Source organism: Aethalodelphis obliquidens, unplaced genomic scaffold (assembly GCF_003676395.1).
Source record: "Aethalodelphis obliquidens isolate GAN/ISIS:26980383/991018 unplaced genomic scaffold, ASM367639v1 scaffold8, whole genome shotgun sequence".
Taxonomy (NCBI): Eukaryota; Metazoa; Chordata; class Mammalia; order Artiodactyla; family Delphinidae; genus Aethalodelphis; species Aethalodelphis obliquidens.
Window position 1 is genome coordinate 57,785,243 of NW_020837952.1, and position 27,180 is coordinate 57,812,422.

Consider the following 27,180-nt stretch of genomic DNA (forward strand, 5'->3'; position numbering starts at 1 on the left):
GGGGGGGGGGGGGGGGGGGGGGGGGGGGGGGGGGGGGGGCGTGGCCTAGTCTGGAAGAGCGGTGTGGGCACAGCAGCAAGTGGGTTGGTGGGTATGGTGGTGGGAGCTTGCGGAAGTTGTCTTCTGAGTGTTTCCATTCTCTTTGGAACAGGAAGCAAGGTCATGGGCTGCGAGTGAGGAGGGGAGGAGTGATGGAGGTTCTAGGAGAAGGTGTGTCTAGGAGAGCAGGAGAGTGAGTAGACCAGGGAAACATTCTGGATTGTCAGGCAGCACGAAGGGTCCGCTCGAGGTTAGCATCAGAACTTAAAGTAGGCATTAGCCAGATCTAGCGGGGAGGGGATCCAGGAAAGGGATAGGCATTGTTTCTCTCCTGATCCACCTAGCTGGGGCTGGTGGGGCCAGGATCTCTTGACTTGTCCTTCCCCAAGCCGGAGCCAAGAGTGTGGAGTCCTCTGTGGCTTGAGGGGTCTCCCAGCTCCTCCTTCCTCCCAAGAGGATCAGAATTAACTTGTAGGGATAGGAGGCAGAGTGTGATAAGGAAAGCACTGGTCAGGGAAGTGGGAGGCCTGGGGGCTAGCCCCAGTTGGGACTAGCTGTGTGACTTGAGCAGATCACTTACCCTCTCTGGGCTGCACTTCTCTGGCTTCATCCCATCTTCCAGACTTGTGGTTCAGTCTAACATGGTAGGTGGATTACTCCACAAGGTGGAGCTCCTAATTTGTTTTTAACATCTACCTTGATCAGACATTTATCAGATTTATCGTATGAACAAATAAAATGGGTGTATCTCACAACAAGGTTACCTGAGTTTTGGGTACTATCGTATCTCATATTCTAACGTTATTCATTCATTCATTTAAAAAATACATGCTAAGTGCCATCTATAAGCCCAGCAGGCCCTGCACTGGGGGCTTGTGGCTCAGTGAGCAGCATCCGATACAATCCGCCTGTCCTCGTGGAGAGTGTGGTCCAGTGGGGGCAACAGGCACGAAGCAGGTGGTCACAGAGGCAGCTGGTGGCAGGGGAGAAGCACTGAGAAGGAAACAGAGGAGGCAGCCCCAGCCGGGAGCCAGGGCAGGTCCCCAAGGACGGTGACAGCTGAGCTGGAGCTAATGTGGCAGAGGGGGTGGGGGCTGGGAAGAGCCACAGCACGTGCAGAGGCCTGGAAATGGGAGTGAAGGAGCCCAGGGACCAGAAGTGAGGGAGGAGGAGAGGGGGGCAGGGTGGACCTGCAGATGCAGCTGTGTGAAACCTTGTCCTGAGAGTAATGGAGAGTCGTGGAAGGGTTTAAGCAGGAGTCAGACTTACATTTTGAAAGTAGCTAACTGCAGTGAGGAGAATGGCTTAAGAGGGGCCAAAGAGGGTGTGGAGAGACCCTGGGAGATGCCCAGATTTATCAGGAGGGCGGTGGGGGAGGTGATGGGGGTAGCAGTAGGATAGGCGAGACAGAGAGAAGTAGATGGGTTTGAGACTTAGGGGGTAAAATGGGCCAGGCCTTGGCAATGGACTGTGAGGGGTAGGGATGGGGGTGGGGGCAATGCTTGGTCTCTGCCCTGCTTGCCTCGACTGGGTTGTGGGGCACTGCTGTTCATGAGGACAGAGACTCTGGAAGGGGACTGGGTTTTGGGGAGATGGAGCCATGCTGGGCTTGGGGCACGTTTGCACATTAGTGGAGGTGTCAGACAGGCATTTAGATAGGGAGATGCACATTTGAGTGGTAACTGACCATAGAGGTGGAACGGAAGCCCTGTGGTCAGATGAGCCAGTCTGGAGAGTGGGGGAAGAAGAGCAGAGGGCCTGGGGATGACCCCGGCTGAAGTCCTCATCCTCCTGCCCAGCTCGCCCTGTGTTCCCATCTCCTCACTGGGTACCACCGTGCATCCACTGTGGAAGCCACGAGTCTGGGCACCACTGTTGTCGTCTTTCCACCTCTTTCAGGCTCTGCCGGTTTAACCTCTGGCCCACCTGCTTCCCGTACACTCCCTTGCCTAGACGTTGCAACTTGTTCACAATTGGCAGGACCCCTGTTGTCTTACTCTTGCCGGCTGCCATCTCTTCCTCGGGGTTCTGGGAGTCTGTGGTGGTCTTCGGCACTCAGCCCCTTCACCCTGAGTGGAGTCTTTCTGTTGTTTCTCAGATGCGCTATGTAGGTTCAGCACCTGTCCCTCTGCCTGGAATGTACTCGTCCCTCGTCCTGTTTGCTTGGCAAGCTCCTGCTTATCTTCCAAGACCCGCTCAGCAGTTTCCCCAAGCCCATTTAACTATCTCCATGTCTGCGGGCTGCCCGAGGGCAGGGCCTGTGTCTCAGTGACCTTCCTGTCCCCACAGCAGCCTAGCTCAGAGGGAACTCTTTGCTGCCAGCAGACTTAATCAGACCACTCTGTTCTTCCCCTCAGTTCAGCACCAGCACTGACCCTTTCCAGAAGGCCCTGAGAGGAGAGGAGAAACGCCGGAAGAAAGAGGAGAAGCGGAAAGAGATCCGAAAAGGCCCTCGGATCTCAAGATCCCAGTCCGAGTTATAGCTCTGGAGCAGCCCAGGGCTCAGGGGGCCAGGAGGAGGCCAGTCGGGAGGAAGAGGAGAATGCAGCGGTATGACTGGTGGTGAGAGCTGGCTCCTGTGAGAGGGGAAGCCGAGTTTGCTCAGCCCCCTGGAGCCGGCTCTGAGCCCCAGCTGAAGGGACTGGGCTGCAGAGGGCTGCATTTCTCCCCAGGGACCTTCCTGGAGGGGTGCCAAGGGAGCCTTCAGAGGGCGCTGCAGACCTAACCCTGTAGAGACTCTGGGGGGAGCAGGAGGGATCCTGGGCTGGACTCTCCCGCTGGGTTAGGACCGCTGGCCGGCTGGCTGCTGCCCTTCCTGGCGAGGCAGCAGAGCTAGGCTCTGAGCCATGTGTGGAGGTGTCATGCCTGCTGCTGGCCCCACTGTGTCACCGAGTTGCCTGGCACAGTTGTCCCCTGCAGAGACAATAAAAGCCAGCAAATGCTCTGGGCTAGCAGGTTGGTTTGGGCCCCAGGGAGCCTCTCCATGGGGCAGGTGAGAGGGGCCTGGGTCAGGGGATGGGGGCCCTCAGATGTAGAGACCACCTTAGAGGATATTCCTCCTCCTCAGAGGAGCCTCAAGCCCTGGCGGGGCAGCAAAGCAGGGGCTTGGCTTTGACCTCCAGTTCCCTTCTCAGCACTGTCATGGACAAGGGATCAGTGTTGAGAAGGGACCAGAAGTATCCTGGGAGGGTGTTTAGCCCAAGACAGCCTTGGAGCAGCGTGATTTCTGTCCTCAGATATCCAGGGAAGTCATTGAGCAGGCTCGGGGAAGAATCAACTTGTCCTCTCTGGCAGCGCAGGGAGACCATAGCCTGCAGGTGGGGGCTCTTGGGGGACAGGCTGCAGCTCTGCAGGAGGCTGTGCTTTGTAATGGTAGGGCTACTCCAAGCTGGATTGATCAGATAGCAAGCTCCCTGTGTCAGGAGGTGTGTAAGAAAAGACCAGGGCCATGGAGCAGGGAAGCTGCAGAGGGAGTTAGGCCCTGAGTGGGCTGCCGCCCTTGTCATATCCCTTCCAGGCAGAGAAGGGAGGGGCTCTGGGGGGAATTCTAGCTCTGTCTCTTTGACTTTGCCAAGCCAGGGGAGAGACACACAACTATCCCCAACCCTCTACCACTAACAGTGCCCAAGGGAGACCCAGTGTCTTAGCCCATCAGACTTGCGGAGTGACCCTGGCCCACCCCTTCCCTGTGCTGTGGCTTCATTGGTGTAATGAATTTGATAATGTCTGAGCCGTCTGGCCAGCCCTAAACTGCTTCTCTGAGGTTGGGGCCTGGCTTCTCAGTGACAAGAGCCCTTCTCTGATGGTTCTTTGGTCATCCCGTAGATTTGCTGAGCACCCACTATATGCACAGCCAAAGAGAGGAGCCCAGTCTTAACTTGTGTTCACCTCTGTCCCATTTAGCATCTTTATCCTCCTGGATTCTTCCTTCTATACCTTCACTTCTCACCATCTTGGTTGATCCCTTCCTCTCCACCCTCCAGTGGGCCCAAGTTTTCCCATCTGACACCTTCAAAGGTACAAACAGAACCACTCTGCTCTCTTCCCCGGGCAGCTCCAGCTGGGAGCTATGGGAACAGCTGCAGAGTGGGAGGCACTGTGCCCATTTACCTGACCTCCTGGTACTCAGGTAGCCCTCTGCAGAGGGTTACTGAGGCTCTGGGATGGGAAGGCATTGGACCAAAGTGAAAGTGAGTCATATGGTATGCCAGCAGACAGTCACCCCCCACTGTGGGGAGCTCTGTGAGAGCCACTGAATGGTGGAGTTGCAGGTGGCACTGTCCAGCTCAGTTTCTAGTCCAGAGCAGGGCAGCAGGGTTTGGTTTTCTGTTTCAGGGTGAGACTAGTATAATCTATACCAACCCTCCTGCATGTAAACAATGAAAAGGACTTTCTTGTCTTTTTTCCCCCAAATAAGGTACTTTATTTATTATGTTATATATGTTAATTATAAAAAGTAATTTAAGTAATACTGAAATACCAAGAAAAAAGTAAAATTCACCCTAAATCCCACCATTCCCATAACCATCACTGACACTCAGCTCTTGGGCCTTCCATCCTTTTTGTCCTTCATGTGATACAGTAGCTACCTTGTATGGGCACTGTGTGTCAGGACTTATTCCAAGTGCTGGCTTGCATCAGCTCCTTCTGCCTCAGGGCCTTTGTGTGTGTTGTGTGTTCCCCTAGCTATGCCAGATGCAGTTCTCTCCTCATAATTTTAGGTTTTGTCTTAAATATCAGTGCCTGTTTTCTTCATCAGACTGGAAGCTCTCAGAGGGCAGGAACTGTCTCTCTGCCTGCCACAGAAATGTTCAATAAATATTGTCAAATGAGTGTACAGATGATCTCACTTAATCTTCACCACTACAAGGGTGCACTGTTCCTTCCATTTTAGAGCTAAAAAAACTGAGGAAAAAAAAAGTTATTTAACCAGCCCAAAGTCACACGGTTTGTAAGTGAATCCACATGGCTGCCTCCACCCAGCCTTTGAACTCTTAAGTCTTGACCGCAAAGCAACTGCTACCTCTCACAGACTAGCAGGAAAACATAGTGTTCCCTTTTAACAATATATCGCGGAAGTCTTTGTCAACAGGTATATTCATCAGGTCCTTATTGGGCTTCCCAGTTACAGCGGACTCTGAAGAGCTCCTTTGAGGGCACACTTCTCTGAGCACTCACACGTTTATTCCTTAGTATAAATTCCTAGAAACCTGCACAGTTGTTTACATCGTGACCAACTGCAACACTGGAAGTGCGGTGGCTGAAGGAGTGGGAATCCGTGGGTGGGTTGCGCCTCAAAATCCCTGCGGAACTTTGTCAAGATGTGCTCGGAACCCACCTCAGAATGCCTGTGGTGGTTCCGGGCACTGGCGTTATTTTAAAGGACTGCAGGAGATTCTGAGGTACCCGGGGTGAGGCAGCTGGAGTAACCGCGTGGTCGCGGCAGGTGCAAGGGCGCAGAGTTTGTAAAATACACTCCGTACTTGGGCAGTTCGCGAGCCTCGGTAGCCGCCTTCGTAAGGGGCTTGGGAGAAACGCGACGTGAACGATCTCCATACTCCTCCGGGCCCCAGTGCTGGGGTCCAGTTTTGATTCTACCCGCCACCCAAGCGGGCTGGGGGGACCGGGGCTAGGGTGGGGGAGAGACAGCTGGGACGATGACGTAATGTGCTCAAGGCTTACTCTGGGGGCGCCCAGCGGGCGGGGGCGGGGTGGAAGGTGTTAACCCTTCATTCCTCAGCGGGTGGATGGAGTAGCTTGTGGAGCCGAACCAACAGAAAAGGGAGCGGTTCCTTTAAACTACGGGAAGGAGGTTGGGCTGAGGACCTGGAGGCTTCTCTTCGCATTCGCTAAGAGGCCGCCAGGGGAGGGGCCTCGATATGCAAATCTGAGCTGCTGATCGTTGACGCGCCATCACCCCACGCGCCGCTTCGCGCGCCGATTGGCCAGGACAAGCCTGGTCCCATTGACAACAAACAAGGGGGCGCGCGCGGCCTGGGGGCGGGGCCACAGAGGGCGCGGGTTGGGGCGGGGCAATGCCGCCCCGCCCCGCCCGCGCGGCGCAAACATGGCGGCGGCTGGCACCGGCCGGTGAGGCGGTATCCGGCGGGGGCTGTTGGGTGTCATGAGCGGTGACGGCGGCACCGCCCCCGCGTCTCCCTGAGCGGGACGGCAGGGGTTCCTCTGCACCGAGCCGGGCGATGGACGGGAGCGGAGAGCTGGGCGGTCTGGAGACCATGGAGACGCTCACGGAGCTGGGCGACGAGCTGACCCTAGGGGACATCGACGGTGAGTGGTGGGTGGGTGGGTGGGAGTGCGGGGGCGCTCGGGGAGGAAGGGGTTACGGCGGCGCGCGCGGGTGCGCGTGCGCCCACCCCCCGGCAGCCCCGTCTCGCGCGGGAAGACCCTGCAGGCGCGGTCGACCCGGCTGTCCCCAGCCCTTCCGGGCGCTGTGGGTTTGAGCCCCTCCCGGCCGTTCCGCTCGGGCAGGCCGCGGGATCTGCTTCGGGGCGCCTCGTGTCCGGAAGCGCAGCGAGGGTCGTGGGGTCGGGAACGCGGAGCCGGGGGCGTCGCGGGGGCCTGGCGGGAGCAGCCAGAGGAGAGCGCGCGACCGCTGCCTCTTTCGCGCTCCTACACGCGCGGTGCGAGGTCACGCTTGCCCGCCCAGTGGCTCCGCGTCGCACCTGTCACTCCACTCCCGACCGCGTGGGCGGCTTTGGGGTTCCCCGGGCCGGGACCCCAGGCTCTGCGCCCTCACCCTTGGTCTTCCCGGGGTTGAAACAGGGCCGAGTCTCCTGGCGCCTGGGAAAACTTTGGGCAGCGAGCGGCTGCAGAAGCAAGTTGCTGATGAAACGAGCGGTGGCGGCGGAGTGTGGACGCATCTCTCCGGGATAGAGACCCGGGCGCTCCTGCTGTTGCGCTGCAAAGGGAGTTGAGCAGCAGGAATTTTGAGCTGTGGCCCCTCGGGGACAGGCTGGGGAGCGGGTGGCCTTTGTTCCGGCGACCTTAACAGCGGAGAGGAAGAGCTGGTAGGAGCACAGGGATCATTTTGTGATCACGGAACCCAAAGTTTGGAGAGGGTCAGCGACTTGCCCAAGGTCACCCAGCTGGTTACGGAGCACAGTTCCTGGGCCAGTGTTGGTGTCGCTGCTCCATCAAGCTTTCACCTGCTCCTTGGGGGCGAGGAGTCCAGTGAATAGGTTAGTCATCATAATAATAACTCTGAATAGGTGGGTTCTTCTGATATTCTAGGCCCCAAACGCTTAAATTGTTTCACTTATTCCTTACTACAGTCCTTTAAGATAGATACTCTTTTTGCTCCCATTTTACAGGAGAGTGAGGCCAGAAAATGTTAACTTGTTTAAGGTCGCTCATTTTAGATTGTCCAGAACCCATACTCTTAATCAGTAACTCAGGTGCATTGTGCTCTTGAGTTTACAAAGTGCTTTCATGTCCAAGATCTCACTACAGCCTTGCAGGCAGGTATGATGACTACAATCTCATTATACAGATGAGGAAACCGAGGCAGCAGAAGATTCTCTTCCAGGGGAAGAGATAGTGGCAACAGCTAATTGAAAAGAATCCGTTTCCCATTTTACTTCTGTAACATTTCACCCCTTGGCCTGACTTTTCTTTCTGATTTTGGTCATACAGGCAGTGTGCTAAGACCCTTAAATGACGCCCCAAGTCTAACTACAGACTTTTCCACTGAATGCTCAGAAATACAGAAATGTGTTGACAAATGGGGGAGGGAGGTTCTTGGAACTTAAGGGCAGCTAACATGTTTTGAGTACTTAATGTGCCAGGCACCGTGTTAAGCAGTCATTGCACATTAATGTCCTCAATCCTTAACAAGTACCATCAGGTAGAGACTGCTTGTTATACTACATTCATCCCCTCTTCATAGATCCTGAAACTGAGGCTCAAGGCAGTTCATTAACTTACCCAAGGTTACACAGCCAGTAAGGAGCATGTCCTAAACTGTCCACTAGCAACCTCACACAAAGAAATTCATGTGCATTTTGCATTCCCATTCCAAAACTGATTCTTATTTATCTTAATTTGTAATGTGTTAAAGTACCTGGTAGTTAAGTATTAACCTTATCCCTATAGATTTCTGAGTAATATGTATGTTGTGGAAACTACCACAGTGGTTCCGTGGCTTCACAGGGCTCCATATTAGATTTGGGAGAAAATGGCTCCCTGTCTTCACTGGTCAACAAGTATTCAAGTGAGAGCTGTAGGGAACATGAAAAGATAGGAAAGATAGAATTTTATGGCTTTGTGGAGTTTGAGATGAATAATAGTAAAACTGTAGTGCTGAGTATAGAACAGCTCACAGTTATGCAGAGCAGTTAGTGAAAGTAAGCGTGGAGGGAGCTTGGTAAAGGCTGGCTTACCAGGAAGACCACACCAAGGAGATGGCCCTGGATGTGGGTCTTAGAGGAAAGAAGGGTTGGGTGGGCTGAAGGCCAGTGGTCTGCAGGCACAAATATCCCTGAAAACTTACCCATCCATCTCCCTCCAGAACATCAGCCCCATGAGGGCCAGGGCCTTGCATTTTGTTTCTTTCACCTAGAATTAAATATTTGTGGGGTGCCTGAATGAATCCAGGGACCTTGAGCTAGGCAGGATTCTAAGTTATACTAGACTCAGCCCTTGGTGTTGGTTTAGGTCAGAGCTGGCCAGCCCAGATGCTTCTAGGAGCTGGTTGGGTGAGGAAGAAGAGATGCTGTGGGTAGTGGGGGAGAGAGGGTATGTGTCACCTTGAGAGCACATGCCAGCCTCTAGGAGGTAGCCATGTGGATGTGAGGTGATGATCCTAAGAAGGTGATAGGATGGGGATAAGAAGTGGCCATTGTGCAAGGTGCTGGATGTGACAGGACATGGCCTCAGTGAAACTTGGCCCTGAAGGCAGAGCAGAGGTGGAATCCTAAGATCCCATTAAGGCTTTGATCCTGGGCATTGGGAGGGCTCAGAAGCTAGCAGGAAGAGCTGGTTTGGGGAGGTGATGAAAATTTGTCTTAAATGGACTGAAATTGAGGTGCTAGTAGGAAATGGGAGGCAGATAGGAGAAGGTTAAAACTGGGGATGGAGATTGAGGACTAGTCACCCACCCATATTGATGAGTTGAGTATAGAGGTGAGAGGAGAAGATGGAACCGGAGGTCAAATCAGGTGAGGGAAACATAATAACCTAAGGGGAAGTGAGCTTTTTGAGGAGCAGTTAGTGGATGATGGAGATAGTGCTGCAGAAGACAGCACGGATGACAAGACTATGAAAGGACTCATGGGATTTGGCAATTAGGAGTTCCACCTTTGACACAGCAGTCAGATGGGGTGGTCCAAGGCCAGGTAAACCAGAACGAAGTCAGGAGTGAGCGGGGGGCGGGTGGACAAGTAGAGGCAGCTGTTCTCCGTGGAGAAGGTTGAAGCAACTTTTCGGTGAGCTAATTTACTTTCTGTCCTCATGGATTTGCCTATTCTGGACATTTCATATAAATGCAATCATGCAATATGTGGCCTTCTTCACTTAGCATAACGTTGAGGTTCATCCGTGTTGCAGCACGGTGTTCCCTTATATGGATGCACCATGTTTTGTTTATCCATCCATCAGTTGTTGGACATTTAGGTTGTTTCCACTTTTTGGCTATTATAAATGAAGCTGCTGTGAGCATTCGGGTACAGGTTTTTCTGTGGACATATGTTTTCTTTTCTCTTGGGTAGATCCTCTACGGTTTTTGTTGCTGTTTGTTTTTTCCTAGCGCTCATAGTAGCCCCATTTATTCACTTGCTTACTTTCCATGTTCCTGTAACTAATGCAGCCTTAAATCTTGCGACAGAAACTCAGTTTGGTGGTCAGTTTTGTTTTTTTTTTTTGCGGTATGCGGGCCTCTCACTGTTGTGGCCTCTCCCGCTGCGGAGCACAGGCTCTGGACGCGCAGGCTCAGCGGCCATGGCTCACGGGCCCAGCCGCTCAGCGGCATGTGGGATCTTCCCGGACCGGGGCACGAACCCGTGTCCCCTGCATCGGCAGGCGGACTCTCAACCAGTGCTCCACCAGGGAAGTCCAGTCAGTTCCTTTTATCGCCCTTGTTGATGTCTCTCCTGGGACCTTCCCTCTTTTTGCCCCATCTGATGCTTGTCTAGGTCTGCTGTTTCACACTTATCCTGGGTCTACCCTTAACCATCACCCGGGGTCGGGGGCGATGTTGAAGCCCTTGTTCCCTAGTTCTTGTTTTTTTTTTTACTCCCTTGTTTTGATGGAGCACATCCTCCAGTAGCTTCCTAAGGAAGTGTACTTTAGAGGTAAATTTGTGGGGCTTTACCTCTAAAAATATATTCTGACGTCTCCAATTTGATAGTTGGGGTGGGTTTAGAATTTTAGGTTGAAGGCATTGCCTCATTGTTTTCTAGCTTCCAGTAGTTGAGAAATCTGATACCATTTTAATTCCTGACCCTCTGTGTGTGACACGTTTTCTCTGAAAACTTGTGGGCTCTTGTCTTTGTCCTTGGTGCTCTGAACTCCACGATGATGTCCACTGATGGGCTGAGCTGTCAGTCACTGTCCCTGCTTGGTGGGCTCTGAAGGGCTCACAAAGTCAGATACCTACATTCATACAGTCCTCTTGCTGGTAGCCCACCCTGTGCCCTAGGCTTCAGAGTAACTTGCTGTTCCTGAGCCTTTGGGTGGCACTGTCTTGGGCCTCTGCTGGCTTCTCCCAGCAGTCAGGCACTGGAGAGGCGCTCTGTAAAAGTGTGTCTAACGAGGAAAGGAAGGCGCTTCAGGTTGAGGTGTTGGGTGGGCCCCTAGTCGAGGTGTCCACATCACTGGGAAGATCGGAGTGGCCAGCCTGTGTCGGGGAAGGTGTGGCCAGCACACCACTGGCAGGGAGGCGAGGAGACGGGTAGAAACTGGCTTCGTGTCTCTCCAGTGAGTCATACTTTGGAAAAACTGCTCAGTGAGGTGAAGCAGAGATCTACTTTTTACCCCTTTTTGAAGATGTAAGCTTTCTCTTGACACTAGAACATATATCACTGTTGCTAGTGTTTGGCTTGAAAGAGCTGCTGCTGCTCTTAGCTTATTTATTTTCTGCCAGTTTTTAGCGCCTGGTCTCATCCGGTTCCATTTCGTGGGATACATCTTCTAGGGTTGCTCAGACCACTGAACCAGTCTCCTGGGGTTTCTCCTTCTTCCTGGGTCTGTTTGGTTTCGCCCTTGACAAACGTGTTGCATTCACACCTGGGCCTTTGGTCCAATGTTCTTGAGCGCTGCCTGCCTCTCATGTCAGTCTTTTCTGTCATTCTCATACTCAGCTCAGGTCTTGGCATTTTTTCTTGGCATTTTTAAAAAAGTGTATTTTTGCTTCTGTATCGAATAGATCTTTTCTTTTCTCAATTTCATAATTTAAAAAAGAAGTTCTTAAGCAACTTTATTCAAATAGCGCTCCCTGAATATCAAATTGTCTATCCTGCTGGATTCTTGTCTGAACTTTATTAACGTGCACATGAAATGTTACAGCATTTTCACTTACGGGTTGCTGTATGTTGAAACAGTTGAGGTATAATTGCCTGTGATCCAGTGTAATTCATCTGAGGGGGCAAATACCTATCCATGTCCCCGTGGAACATTTGCATCATTTGCAGTTTTTCATTAACATAAGTACTGTTGCCCTGAACACAGATGAGCAGATCACTTTGGAGTCAGTTCGTTGGTGCGTGTTTCTCGTCAAGGACTCTTCAAGTGAAGAGCTGGGTGACAGCTCTTACACACTGCCAGCTGTAGCCCTTTCATTTTTTAAAACTTTTCCAGTGTTATAAATTACTGTGGTGATTGGAACTTACCACTTGGAAAATATTTTCATCTTTTCAAAAAGGTGATACATTCATATGACAAAATAAAAAGTATGAAAGGGTACTGTGAAAAGTCTTGCCCCCAGCCCTGTCACCATCTGCTTAGGGCCCACAACCCCAAGTTATTAATTTTTTAGTTTCTTTTACATCCTTCAAAACTTAATGCAAATAGAAGCAAATAGCAAGTATGGATTTTCATTTTTGCCCCCCTTTTTATTTTTCACAAATAACGTGCTATAAGCTGTGTTCTTCTGCAGCTTACCCTTTTTTTTTTCCACTTAACAGCGTACCTTAGAGATCTTTCCAGTCTTTTTCACTGCTGCATGGTTTTCCATTGTATGGATGCACTGTAATTCATCCAGTCCCTTTTTGCTGGACATTTGAGGGTGTTTCCAGCCTCACTATGAAAAACATGCTGTGGCGAATAGCTGTGTAAATTCGTCACTTCACACATGTGCAGGTGTTGGAGCAGGATAAATGACCGGAAGTGTGCGTCAGGGTGGGGTGGTGATATCTACACCATAGGTGCTGTAAGAGTCAAATGAGATAAAACATGTGAAAGGAAGGGGCAGGTACTAACATCCTCTTCTGGCTCATTTGTGGTTTTGATAGATCCTGTCAAACTGCTCTCCTCACTAGATGTACCAGTTTACTCCCCCACCAGTGTGGAGGAGAGGGCCTGTCCTTCTCAGCTTCCAGCTAGAGTCTGGAACTCTAGTCCCTTATTCTGCCTGTCTCTTTGCCACATGTATGCCAGTTAAGGGCTGATGCTGCCCCAGCCCCCCAACAATGCACATGTATAGACCCCTCTGTCCTGGCCTCCTGGTTCCTCATATTTCTTTTCTATACTTGAGACCACTGGACAGTCAGTGGGCAGCCACCAACTTTCTGAGCAATCCCTTCCTGTGCCTCTAATGTTCCCTTTGCTTGCCCAGGACCCTAGTGGTTGCGGCTGTTTTACTCCTCTGCTGCCTTTGGTTTCTTGGAGTGGTCCTTTGTCTGGTTTGCTTGCTCTCTATACTTTTAAAATTGCTCCTGAAGGTACAGCAGCAGTTCCTTATTTTCAGCCCTCTGCCTTGGGGGACTTGAAAAATGACTTCTTGCTTTACATTGTTTCAGTGGGACTCTTTCCTGTCTGGGTTCCTTTTCTTGGTGTCTTGGTGGCAGCCCTTGCTGCCCCAGAATTTCAGTGCATCCTCCATCCTCGCATAAAAATTCTTTGGGGCTCTCCATTCCTATAAATAGTGTTCTGGAAGTTGCTTCCTTTCATTCTGATTCTCTTCAGACCACCTTTCACCAACATCTGCAGACGTTTTAGGAAATGCCCTTTTGTTATGAATAGCCTCACTTCTCACAATACTTTCCTTTGAACTTTTAAAAGTCAATTGTGGTAGTTTTTCTGAGCTAGTTGGGTGGGCTTTCCGTGATTATTTGTTGGGCAGGACTGAAATTGACTTGTGATTGCTGTTTTCCATTGTGTGATTCTTACAGACATACACTGTATTTGATAACAAATATGGGACTGTTTCATCTTGATCCTACAGGTGTACCATCATTTATCCTGAGGTGCATCAGTTCTCTAGGTGAAGGTGACTGTCTTATTCTTTATTAATTACTGACTGTCTCTGCAGTCACTGCTACTTTTCCATCCTTCATGAGGTTTTGAAATCACACTGTAGGCAGCACCCGCTACACGCCCAGCACCATGTCTGGTTAGACCTGCAGTTAAGACCCTTACAGAGGGCCTGTTGTGTGCTGGGCTCTGGATACAGCACTAGCAGGGTAAGCAAGGTCCCTATCCTCACACAGTGTGTATGGCCCTTTACCTACATTGTCTTTTGCTCTTAATTTTTTCTTCAATTCCACGGTGTGTTACAGATGAAGAAACTGAGACCCAGATCACAACTAGTAAGTCATAAAATGGTGACCTCGGTCCACACGAGTCCAAGTCCAAAACCCATGTACTTTTCCTCTACTCCATGCCAAATCCCCATCTGATGTAGCGGGCTTCAGAGTTGTGAACACAAGGTGGAGTGGTGTGCTGAGGCTGGAGAGACCCAGGATCCTCTGCTCAGGTACACATTCAGACCACATGTGTTTATCAGGAAGGGTCTGCCCTGTGCTGGGCACTTCAAGTGACTTCCCCTGGGTCCTGCAGCACTTCTCTAACCCTTAGTTTCTGCTGTGGGGTGGGGAGTGGGGATGTCTGCATCACAGGTGTTGTAAGACTTGAGTGAGCTACAGCACATAAAAGGAAGAGGGCAGAAAATAACATTCTCTTTGACTCTATCTGAGAATGAATGAGGAACTACAGTTTGCAAGTTGACTCTTAGGACCGAGGGCCCTTTTTTAGAATACAGTTTTGGAATGTTTGTTCTTTTCCTTTTGAAGGTGGTGGATGGGACACAAAGGAGCAGTCACAGAACAGGGTAAAGTGTTCCACTTCTGGACCACAAGCCTCAAGGGTTAAACTTTGTTGACATGATGGAATTTTTTAAAGAGTAGCAGATCCCAGAGCCTGGGCCTCAAAGTAAGGCTCTCTGGGGAACCTCTGTTTAGAAACTAATCCTAAACCATTGAAGGGCTTGGAAACTGGAAAACAGGACTCTTTCTGCATCTCTCAGGCCTTTGGAATTGCTAATGAATACATGTCTAAATGTCCCTTATAATCTGGCTTCTGCATCTGGTCTGTTGGGTTCAGGGTCTAGTTTGGAACAGTGATGAAATTCCTCTGGCTGCTGAACCAGATGTGGAACTGCCTTGTTAAACCGGTGTCTTCTTAGCTCAGGCCCTCACCATCCCATAGCAACAAGTGGAAATAATGCTTCTTCCTAAGTGTGGACATTCCGACGAGGCCTTACACTTTACAGAAGTCCTTCTGATACATTTGTCTTCCTAACAGTGCTGTGAGGCGCTTGATTTTTATATCCATTTATATCCATTTTGCAGATGAAGACATAGAGACAGATAAAATGATTTGCCCATGGTTTACTGGGCTCATGAAGTGGAGTCAGGAGTTGAACTTGGGCCTTCTGACATGGCCTCCTGTACTCTTCCCTGCCCTGTGGGAATGAGGTGGGAGATGCCCTGACTCAGGAAGCCTGTCTAGGAGCCCCTGTTCTGGTCAGTAGTTGTTTTAAAATTTTTAAATTTAATTAAAAAAATTTTGTTCATTCCAGTTCAGTGTGAGTATCCACTACATTCGCAGCACATCACTAGACTCTGGGGTGTTAGAGATGAATGAAACTGTCCCAACTTTCACGGAGCTGACATCTAAGCAGCCAGTCAGAATACAAAGCAAAATGCAGAAGAGGCCAGAACAGAGGAATAAACTCCAGGTTTTTGGAGCACTAAGGAAGGGAAGTAGGAAAATCTTCACAGAGACTTTGGCGTTTGAGCTGAGTTGTGAAGGGTGAGTGAACAGCATTTTAGAAAGGAGAATTTGGAAAGGCAAAATGTTCATTTTGACAGAGCTGGACCAAAGTTGGGAATAATTTGGCATGTTCTGGGCATATGTGATTCACTGTGGCCATAGTACAGTGTAGAACAGACGGTCTCAAACTTTAATGTGCCTAAGAGCCCCACCGGGGTACAGCCACTTTGAAAGGTTTGACCACTGTGCTCAGGTGATTTGCAGGCTATACTCTTGATGACTGTTGTTTGCTGTCTTCCTCAAACACAGCTTTGATTGGGTCCCTCTCCTGCTTCAGTATGTCCTGTGTCAGTCAGGAGGCTTGGTGATAAGCAGCAGAAGCTGCCTCTGGCTAGCTCAAACAGAAAAGGAGTTTATTGGAAGGATGGTGCACAGACTGATCAGAAAACCTGGAGAGTCAGACTTGGAAAATGCGCTGGAGCCAAGGGCAGCTCAGCAGCAGAGTCCAGCTGAGGAGAGCCTGGAGCAACCTGTTTAGGACCGCGCTGCCTCAGCGATCTCTGCCTTGTCTCTGCTTCCTGGGGTCATTCCTGCAAGAGTCATGTTCCTGGTGGGATCATGCATTCATCAGAGCCGACCTGCAGGAAACCTTACCACCAAGACCACCCAGTGGGCGTTCTCCAAAAGGAAGATCAGGGTGCTGATGGGAGGGTCGGGTTGAAGGATGACAGACAAAACAAAAGTTACAGATGTCCACTATGTTTTCTGTGCTATGCCGTATGGCACCGTTAAGGCCTTTCACAACTTAAGTGTAAGCAGCTCCACCTCTCCACTCTGTTCCATGTGCTGTCCGCTGCATCTCCTCCCAGGACATTTCCTGGTGCTGTGGTTTTGCTCAGACTGTTTCCTTTGCCTGCAATACATGTCCCTCTCTCTAACTCATGAAAGTCTCTTCACCCTTCTAGGCTCCACTTTCACTGCCTGCCAGGATGGGTCAGTCCTCTCTCTGCCCTCTGACAGCCCTTTCTTTGTGAGGCACCTGTCTGTTCTCGCCCTTGTCATAGTTTGTGGAGTTGGTTGGATTTCTCCGTCTTCCCTGTGAGGTTGGGGGTGGGAAGGGAAACGACACTTCGGAGCCCTTCCTCTATGCTGGGTCCCACTCCCGGCACTGCAGTGCACAGTTGTATGCGCGTGCTGGGTGGCTGTTTGTAGCATGATTTAATAACCTGCTTTGCAAGTATTATTTTTGTCCTTAGTTTGAGGGAGATTTGGGGGTGTGGTAATGAATGGAAGGGTACGTTGGTGAGTCGTTGGGGGTGTTTCACTTTTGCCTGAATGCTTTAAGGACTGAAAAAGGTTGAGATCCCCAGCTCTGGAGACTCTACCCACGGGAGGACAGTTCAGGTGAAGAAGTGGCTTTTGCCAGACATTGTGGACACTCAGTCACCTGGCATTATGTGACGCCAGGCCCTCGAACAGGATTGTGCGGGAGCGTTCCTTGGCATCTTACTCTCTGTTCCTCAACTTTTAGCCTCTTGTTCCAGGAGAGTGAAAGAGAGAACAGTGCGATGCGGGTGGGAGCAGACGAAGGGTTGGGAGCTACAGGACACCTGGGATGACACTCCTTCCCTTCCCCAGCTGGGGGTATTCATTCTCATTTGAGAACAAGGCTCTTACTGAGCATCTGTCTGATGCCAGGCTCTGTCTGGTGACGTCTATGCAATAATAGAAACGAAGCATCTGTCCAGTATGGTGGCTAAGAGCTTGACTCTAAATCCCAGCTCTGCCACCTGCGGACTGCGTGACATTAGACAAGTTACTTTAGCTCTCTGTGCCTCATCTTCCTTGTGTGTCAAGTGGAGGCAATAATGGCATCCATCTCAAAGTGTGGAGATTAAGTGATGAAATCTGTGTGAAGTGCTTAATGTAATTGCTGACACATGGTAAGAGCTCAGGAAACATGAACAATTACTATACTATTTTTATTATTACTGCTAGTAATTGGCTTGAGTTTTTTCTTCTTAATTGTTGTTCTCAAAGTCTGTTCTTGACCTCTTTCTAAAAGCAAGCATTTCAAAGTAATAAATGGAATAAGATGGACAGCCTTTCAAACGGGGAGTGTCAACAAATCTGATGCTTTTAATTTGGTGTTGGGTAAGGGCTGGAGGCCTGGGTTCCCGGCCAGGACACAGGGTGGGACTGTCGCATGAGTGGGGACATTCTAGAGCCCAGTTGCTGTGAGGTGGGGCAGCCCCAGGGGTGGAGGGACTCCTGAGAGGAAGCCCCCCAATGTGCTTGTTGGGGCGACTTCTGGAGCAGGGTGCCTGCAGAAAGAGCACCGGGCCTGGGCGAGGGTGGAGGAGGCTCCTGCCCCAGCCTGCCGCTCGCTGACTCACCTGCCTCGCACCCCCTCTTTGGACTTGGGCTTGTTTCTTCCTGTGTAACAAGCCCTACCACCATCACCCCTTTCAGGCACTTCTGTGCCAGGCACTGTTCTAAGTGCTGTGCATAGAGTAACTCATTTAAAAGAGTGCTTGAAGCTACCTCATGGGGTGATTTGAATTGTATACCGCGACGTGTGGAACTGCTAGCAAGGTGTTAAAAGCAGAAACAACTGGGGACTTCCCCGGCGGTCCGGTGGTTAAGACTCCGTCCTTCTAATACATGGGGCTCAGGTTCAATCCCTAGTCAGGGAACTAAGATCCCACATGCCACGTGGCATGACTTACGACTGGGTGACACTGCTAATGAAGTTCTTTTCTAGTAAAGAAAAATAAATCACATTTAAACTTTGTCTATAAATACACCCATACTCACACACAAACATGAGATAAATCGCAGTAAAAATCAACAACAGAAGCTTTTTAAGCAACATACTCCCAACAGGTTCCTCTTGCATCATGTGCCGTTTTTCATCCCAGCACTCAGCAGCTGGCCCTGGCGAGTGTTTACACAGGGTTTCTTTGCCAGAACATGTGCCTCTTGAAGGTGTTCAGTTTTGTGTCTGGCACATGGTAGGCTAAGTTAATGTTTGTTGAGTGCATGTCTTAAGGGATGTGTCTTCATTGATTTGTTATTTGTTTGAAGAAAGAGAGGTGTTCTAGAAGGGAGCATCTTGTCAAGGCAGAAGGTCTCATTTGGAGAATAATTTAATAATTTGGGAGGGAGGTATACTTGCAAAATGCAGTCAGGCAAAAATCTCTCTACTCCCCCATGAGTCAGTTACATGGGTGTTGCCCTGAGATGAATCTTCTTCCATTAACATTGAACTTCATATTGAGAGTAATGAGACGGATTACATTAAGTGCCCCCCTCCACACACACCCAGATTCCCTGTACTTTACTGTCTCTCCAGGTCTGTCTTGCATCTTTCTCCCAAGTTGTAAAATCCAAGAAATGTTTGTTTTGTAGGGAAAATAGAGTGCATAGAGGGGAGACTCAGACAAACCTAAATACAGATATAAATTCAGATCTCAGCCCAGCCACTTTGTAGCTTACATGAGAGGCTTGTGAAAGTAGTTTAACTTCTCTGAACCTTATTTTCCTCACTTGTAAAGTAGAATAATAATACTAGCATCTGGGTTTGTGTAAAGTGCTAAGTAGGTATCAGTGATAGCTGATTATCATGTTGTTCACATAGAATCAATATGAAATTAATTTAATTTTAGTCATAACCACCTTCTGTGCATTTAAATAAAATATGAACTATAAATTTGATTTCTAATTAGAAAATAAGTTTTATTAGCTTTGTCACTGAGTTGTTTTTGCTTTTAAACATCAGTAATGTGACTGTTGGCTTTTATTCAGAGGTTAAATTGGAATCTAACCTGGAGAGATGTCCCTTTTTCAAATGTTATGATAAAAAGAAACTATGAAAAAGTCAAATACATTTTATTACGTGCTGGACATATTTCTGTATATTAATATGCATCCATTGGAGTTTGGATTATTCCCATATTTATAAATAAAGAAACAGTCTCAGGGAGAGTAATGAATTTTCCAAAGGCAGCACAACAATTACATCACTAGATTCACAACCCAGTGCTGCTGATTCCACAGCCAGTTCTCTCTGAATTTAAACTTGGGAATCCCCATGCTGTTTGGCCTTCCAGTTAAGTCTTGGTTTACCTGTTTGACCTCCTGCTTTTCTTCTTTAATATGATTCTTTGCCACACTTCCTTCACACAGTCCCTAAGAGATAGGTGGCCTGTTTCCCAGTTTTCATACATAACCAGAACTCTTTTTTTTTTTTTTTTTTGCGTTACGCAGGCCTCTCACTGTTGTGGCCTCTCCCGTTGCAGAGTACAGGCTCCAGATGCGCAGGCTCAGCGGCCATGGCTCACGGGCCTAGCTGCTCCACAGCATGTGGGATCTTCCCAGACCGGGGCACGAACCGGCATCCCCTGCATCGGCAGGCGGACTCTCAACCACTGCGCCACCGGGAAAGCCCGATGCCAATTTTTTTAACTACCAGAGTGCTTAGTGCCTGGAGAGGTACAGGGGAGTGGAAGATTTTGTCTAGGTGCTTGTAGAACACAAGGTATAAGAAAAGCATTAAAAGGCTTCCCAGGTGGCACACTGGTTGAGAATCCTCCTGCCAAGGCAGGGGACACAGATTCGAACCCTGCTCCGGGAAGATCCCACATGCCACGGAGCAACTAAGCCCGTGCGCCACAACTACTAAGCCTGTGCTCTAGAGCCCATGAGCCATAACTACTGAGCCCACGTGCCACAACTACTGAAGCCTGCTTACCTAGAGCCCGTGCTCTGCAACAAGAGAAGCCACCGCAAGGAGAAGCCTGCGCACCACAACGAAGAGTAGTCCCCGCTCTCGCAACTAGAGGAAGCCCGCGTGCAGCAACGAAGACCCAATGCAGCCAAAAATAAATAAATAAATTTTAAAAAAAGAAAAGCATCACAAAAATATATCTTACTGTATGTAATATGGCAAAATAAAATTTTTTAAGGTGAAAAACATAACTCTTATACTAATATATCATCAGCACATACCAAAGATTTATTAACATTATTGAGAAAACCAGCAGGATGACCAGGCTGGATTCAAGGGGAAAGTAAGAAACTGATATTTACATAGTTGGAAAGAAATAAGATTGCAAATTTAGATGCATAACTGGTTAATGTCCTACAGGGCAATAAAAACAAAGCTTTCAAGGTTATCTTTTTTACCAGAGAGAAATCATTTGCAACTTGTTTATTTTCTACATGAGAACATCTAATTTTACAGAATGTGTGCCTAATCAGTAGTAAATAGGAAGTCAGACAACTTTATGTTTCTGTAGAGCATCAGATGACCTTTAGAGCATTGTCTAAACCAGAGTTTAGGCAATGCTCTGGTATGACTTTAAAGAGAACTGTACTTTCTTTTTTTTTTTTGGCTGTTTTGGGTCTTAATTGCTGTGCTGGGGCTTCCTCTAGTTGCGGCGAGCGGGGGCTACTCTTGGTTGCGGTGCGCGCCGCTTCTCATTGCGGTGGCTTCTCTTGTTGCGGAGCACGGGCTCTAGGCGCGTGGGCTTCAGTAGTTGTGGTGCACGGGCTTAGTTGCTCCGCAGCATGTGGGATCTTCCCAGACCAGGGCTCGAACCCGTGTCCCCTCCATTGGCAGGTGGATCCTTAACCACTGTGCCACCAGGGGAGCCCAGAACTGTACTTTTTTTAATTTCCCATATTTTCAAGTTTTAGACTTTTTTTCTTAACAAATAAATCACAGTTGGGTTCAAGATCTAAAAGATGGCTGGATCTGAGGTAGAAAAGAGTCCTTGGTGGAAGAAATTGTGAGTCATTTTGAAATGGAATTGTGCAGTTAAAGGAAGAGGGCTGTAACAAGCAGAAAGGGTAAGGCTGCCTCCCCCACCCCACAAAGGCATGTGCCAAAAAGGAAGGGAGTGGGTATTTTTCCAGGCTGGATGATGAGCTAAGGTGAATGGGAAGTGAAATCCCCTGGAGTAGGAGGGAGCAATTGGTAGGAAGCTACCAGTTGGTAGGAATTGGTAGGAAGCTCATGTTCAAGAAGTTTGATTTGCTTTGAAAGACTGTTGGACCAACAAGATACTCAAAGAAGACGATTGTCACTGGGTTGAAGGCTGCGGTTGAAATCAAGGCAGGGTATGGAAGTGGAGCAAAGAGATAACTCTGTGATACTACGGAAGGAGACCTGCCAGGAATTCATAGCGAACTCACGGCAGCGGAAAGAAGAAGAAAGAGCAATTGAAGGTAGTGCCAAAGATCACTCTCTTTTGATTGAAACTCAAGAGCTGGCTCGGGTCTCCTGCTGTGTTGGACCAGAGAAGCCAGGACCGGCCAACTGAGCTGGGGCCCTCTGGGGCTGCCCCTGATACCCAGCCTGGGCAGGTGGCGAGAGAGCCAGACAGAACAGACCAGAGGCCATTTGAGAATGACTTGGCTTCTCTTTGTGTTTTCTTTTTCTCTTAATTTTCAAATGTTTTATTTTATTATGTAATACTTGACATGTGCAAAGGAATATATGACACATTTGTGTGTGTTGTGGAACACAAGCACTTAAGAACCCCACCTCCCCACCCAGTTTCCCTTTGTGGTTTCTTTGCCAGTAAAAAGAGTTTACTCATCCCTCGCTTAAAATATAGGATGCCCAGGTCACTAGTTTGTCATCCTGTGTCATTCAGTGCCTCCTCCAGACTCCCTTTCCCCAGGATGGTGACCCAGAATTCCCTTGAAGTATACAATTGTGTCCCTGTGCTCTGAGCTTCTTACCAAATGGCTGTGCCTCCTGGTGTTTGAGTGGAACAATTTTAAGGCAGCAGTTTGCCTGCTGTAACTGTCCCCCTGTTCCTTCTGTTATTGCTTGCATTTCAGGGCTTCTGGGTTGAAGGGTGTGGTTGACAGCCCAGCTCCTTACCTGCCCCTCTGGGTGACTTGAACGGGGATAATTGATGTTTTACGTCCTGGGAAAGCAGTGATGATCACAAACAGCAAGATGGTGGGAAAACGAAGAGTTATCTTACCATTGACCCTCAGGCTTGATATGGGTCTACATTTTACTTCATTTTTTTTAATTTTAAGATTCTTTAATTATTAGAAAAAAATCATCCTAGGAGGGGAGACAGGATCGTCAGCTTGAAAGCAGGATACTTGTTGCTCAAGAAGGATTCTTGCTGGATATTAGATTTTGTGTTTACCTCCCTCTCCCCCACGGTTGTGGTCCATCTCACTCCCAACAGCCTTACACACATCACACACCATGCTTCTGTGTTCGTAGGTTTGTTGGGCAGACCTAATGTGAAAGATGAAATGAACAAAAGTAACTGAAGAAAGTTTAGGTCAATATCCTTAGGATCTTTGGGAGGAGGAACAGAAACCATGTAATTTTACTGCACAGGATTGAAATTGTTCTGCTGTAATGGAACATACACATTCCTAAAAATTACCGCACTATGCAAAATTACACAGTAAAAACCACAGGGCTTATGGGGAAAGTGGGGTTAGGGTCATAACACTCAAAAACTTCATAGGTGACCAGAAAAGAGAGAGAAAAAATAAGTAGGCATTCTAAAAAAAGATAGGGAGGTACAAATTACCATGTATAAAATAACTAAACTACAAGGATATAGTTATTGTACAGCACATGGACTATAGCCAATATTTTATAATAACTTTAAATAGAGTATAATCTATAAAGATTTTGAAATCACTGTGTTGTACATCTGAAACACATTGTAAATCACCTATAGCCCAATAAAAAAATTAAAATTAAACGGTAAAAATAAATAAAAAATAAGATAAGACCCCCTAAACAGCACAGTTTTACAGATGTTAAGTGGCTAAGAAATGTATAACTACCACAATAAATGTAGCACTCTACCTTAAAAAAGACCTGAGGTTTGCTTGTGGAAGTAGGCGTTGGAAGGTTATAGCTCACAAGTTATTGTGAAGTGATGGAAGGAAGGCTTTCTGAAGTCGGATGGAAATTTCTGACCCCAGATGTAGAGGGTTACAGCTCATAACGCACGCAGGTGATCTGACAGCTGGTGGATGTTTGAAATGTGTGCGTTTTTTGTTTTCCTGTGTGGCTCATTTCAGCTGGGTATGGTTTTTTGCATTTTTTAGTGTTTCTTTCATGCATAAGTAAACACGAAATTTATGTTATGCCCAAATTATTCCCTAATATATCCAATGCATTGGAACAAATCTGAATTTTCCAAAAAAAAGTCAAAGCAAAACTAACTGTCAGAAACCACTGTGTATAACATGTACTAGCTAATAGTAAGTGCCAGGCACTGTGCTGTAGATTCTATGTGAATTATCTCTCAACAACATGACGAGTTAGATATAATTGTTAGCCACATTTTATAGGTGAGAAAACTGTGGCTCAGAGAGGTAAAACTTGCCCCAGGTTACAGCGCTAGGCCAGGGTAGCTCTCAGTGAGTATGCCATTCTCTTTCCTGAGCAAAAAAACAAAACAACAACAACAACAAAAACCCAACAAAGTGGGGCAAATATTTGCAAATATATAAGAACGAGCAAATATCCATAATGTACGAAAGTTTTTAAAATCACTAAAAAGAGACAAACAGCCCAGTAGAAAAATGAACAGAGGTCAAGAGCAGGCAATTTACAAAGAAGGAATACAAATGGCCAGTAAAATGGGGGGGGGTGATGTTTGACCTCATTTAATACGCATTCATGTAAATTAGAACAATTAGATGTTGTTTTTTCCAACTATCAAATGGACAGAAATATTGGGTTGGCCAAGAAGTTTGTTCGAGTTTTTCCATAAGACGTTACAGAAAAACTTGAACTTTTTGGCCAGCCCATTAAATGCGGGGAAACACTGGCAAGCGTATAGATTGTTGTAACCTTTCCAAAGTATATATACCTGTCATTTGACCCAGCCATTTAATTTCTAGAAATTTATCCTAAGAAAATAATCAGATAAATGGGAAAAGATGCTTGTTCAAAGATTTTTGTCAGTGTTGTTAATAATGGTGAAAAGATGAAAGCACTCATCCATCATCACTAAGTGGTTAAAGTCTGGTGCATTAATATAATACAATACAATGTATTGTTCCCAAAGGGAGCAGGGACAAAATAGCATCTTCAGCGTGATCCCATTTTTGTAAAACCATCCCATACATGTGCACACTTGTGTTTGCAAGCAAGCCTTGTATAGGAAGAAGTCTGGAAGGATACACATCAAAACATTGGCGGTAGATGTCTCAGGGTGGTGGAATTGCTGGATGATTTTTTTTTTTTTTTTTGGCTGTGTTGGGTCTTTGTTGCTGCACGAGGACTTTATCTAGTTGCGGGGAGCGGGGGCTACTCTTCTTTGCGGTGTGTGGGCTTCTCATTGCGGTGGCTTCTGTTGTTGGGAGCACGGGCTCTAGGCGCGTGGTCTTCAGTAGTTGTGGCATACGGGCTCAGTAGTTGTGGCTCACAGGCTCAGTTGCTCCATAGCAGGTGGGATCTTCCCAGACCAGGGCTCGAACCCGTGTCCCCTGCATTGGCAGGCAGATTCTCAACCACTGAACCACCAGGAAAGCCCTGCTGGATGATTTTTATTTTTTCATTTAACTTTTTTCTACATTTTTTGGTAGTGAAGGTTACTTTTATGATTTAAAAAAGAAAATTATTTTAAAACATTGTCTAACACAAGATCCATAATAAATTCAAAATATAAGAATAAATGACTTCTGTAAAAGTAGTTCTTCTGGCACCTAACAGGGCTAGGTAACAAATACCCACTGAAAGAATTTTTGACTGACTGCGGTTTGGAGACAGCGTTACCCCATTTGGGGCTTCCGATTCTTTATTCTTGACCAGAATTAATCTGACCAGATTTCGAATTACCTCATTCTGAGGTAGATGCCACTAGACTGAGCCAGACACAGTGGCTTATGTTACCTCTAGGTCGCGAGCTCTGTAAAGTACAAGTGAACTTGGGGTCTCCTTGGATGAAGCCTGAGACTGTCAGGCACAGGTGACAGCCGGAGCCTCTAATTTTGGTTACGTGATCAAAACCCAGATATAGTTTCTTGGGGCCCAGCCTACTTTATCAAGCAACTTAGATCTTAGTTTATGAAGCAGCTAAACACAGGAATGTGGCATGGTGGGGGAGGGTGGCTGACAGGAGTCCCCCCTCAAGGTGAGCTGGGGTTTGCAGGCCCTGGTGGGCGACCCAGCTCCAAGGAGGCCCGTGTCTGGCCTTCCATGTCTAGCCAAACTTCATTTTCAAACCTCCATAAAAACTGCCTTGGGCTTCCCTGGTGGCGCAGTGGTTGAGAGTCCGCCTGCCGATGCAGGGGACACGGGTTCGTGCCCCGGTCCAGGAAGATCCCACATGCCGTGGAGCAGCTGGGCCCGTGAGCCATGGCCGCTGAGCCTGCACGTCCGGAGCCTGTGCTCCGCAACGGGAGAGGCCACAACAGTGAGAGGCCTGCATACCAAAAAAAAAAAACAAAAACTGCCTTCTCCCAGGCCTCCTTCTCTAGGTTTCATGGCTCTCTGCAGACACGAGAGCCTGTCTGTCCGTAGCACACGAATGATTGAATGATGGGAACAGGGAAGAGCCAGGAGATGTGGGGAGCTCTCGAGGTGTAGCCCCCAGGTACTGAGCAGATCTGCGCCTGGGTGGGCCTCGTTCCACTTACCGGGGCCTCCCCTTCTCTGTCACCGCAGACCAGACGGGTCCCCGGGAGGCCCAGCGTGCCTGCTGCAGCAGTGGCTCAAAGAACCTCTTCGTTATTTCTTCCTTCAAATGCTCAGTCTTAACGGCTCCTCTGTGCCCCTCAGCCCCGTGCCCATCTGCCTGGCTGGAGATAGCTCCCTGGAGCTCCTCATGTGTGGGTCGAAAAGGATTTTTTTTTTAAATTTAAGCAGTCGCATTCCATCTGCCTACACACACTTAACCTGCTTTGTGAACTAAGCTTTGTGACCTCCGTACATTACTTCACCAGCCAGACCATGTCTCCCCAACAAAAGGTTCTAGAGAGCACTCGACAGGATAAGTGGAGCTGAGTGCCTGTTTAGTGGGGCTTCAGAAGCACCACTGACAGGGACCTTTGTAAGGGTCTGCCCCCACCAAGCACTGTGCATCAATTTTCTTATTAATCCTCACCACAAAGAAGCCAAGTGAGTCTTCTTGTGGCAGCCTCCTGTAAGGAAACGAGGGTGTAGAAAGAAGTGACTTGCCCACGTTCACACAGCTGATTAGATGGGCCCTTTGAGACCCACCTAGTGCCAAAGCCTGTGCCCATCTACCCTCTGGCCTCTTTTGCCCTCCTTAGCTTTCCATGGCTTAGAACAATCAGCCAGGGAGTGATGTTCTTTTGGCTCACAAAGTAGTCCTCTGTGTTGATTCCCCAGAGTCAGGATTTTATGGGAGTTCTGGAAAGCTCAACGAATTATTAGGTTTCTCTTAATTTCTTAAAGCATTTTATAATATTGTGTTGTGCTTGGAATGTGTCAGCACCAAGTTGTGTTTTGTTTAAATTTTGTGCTGAGTTTGAGGGTATTTCTTAGTTTAATCATGTACAAGGAATTGGAATTTGTTGGTACAGGTTACAGTATCTGTGGCATTCTGCCCATTTCTCCCTCCCACAGCTGATGGCTGAGTGGGGACAGAGCAGGGTGTCGAGGTGTTGGTAAATAACACCACCGTGTAGTCATTGAATCTTGTGAGATGCAGTCTCGCCAGCAGGTTGAACTGACTGAACACTGAACGTGCTGAACTGCTAAGCTCCAGTTATCCTGTGTGGAGGTCGTGCTAGAAACCCCTGGTAGCTTTCTGCTCGCCTAACATAAGACTCTTTATAGCCCAGATTCCTCCCCCTCACACACACAGACACAGACACACACAGACACACACACACACAGACACACACACACACACACACACACACACACACACACACACACACACA

The 27,180-nt window shown here is 48.3% G+C and overlaps 2 protein-coding genes across 3 annotated transcripts in view; both read left to right on the forward strand.

The window, feature by feature from the left end:
• Positions 1-4,876, forward strand: part of CCDC134 (coiled-coil domain containing 134) — a 16,966-nt gene extending 12,090 nt beyond the window's left edge. For both annotated transcript variants that reach the window (XM_027107830.1, XM_027107831.1), the window contains exon 7: positions 2,397-4,876. In XM_027107830.1, coding sequence (XP_026963631.1) covers positions 2,397-2,522 — 126 coding nt within the window. In that variant the 3' untranslated portion in view covers positions 2,523-4,876. The remainder of the gene's footprint in view (positions 1-2,396) is intronic.
• A 1,248-nt stretch (positions 4,877-6,124) lies between these two features.
• SREBF2 (sterol regulatory element binding transcription factor 2) overlaps positions 6,125-27,180 on the forward strand; it is a 60,520-nt gene continuing 39,464 nt past the window's right edge. The window contains exon 1 of the mRNA XM_027107826.1: positions 6,125-6,327. Coding sequence (XP_026963627.1) covers positions 6,240-6,327 — 88 coding nt within the window. The 5' untranslated portion in view covers positions 6,125-6,239. The remainder of the gene's footprint in view (positions 6,328-27,180) is intronic.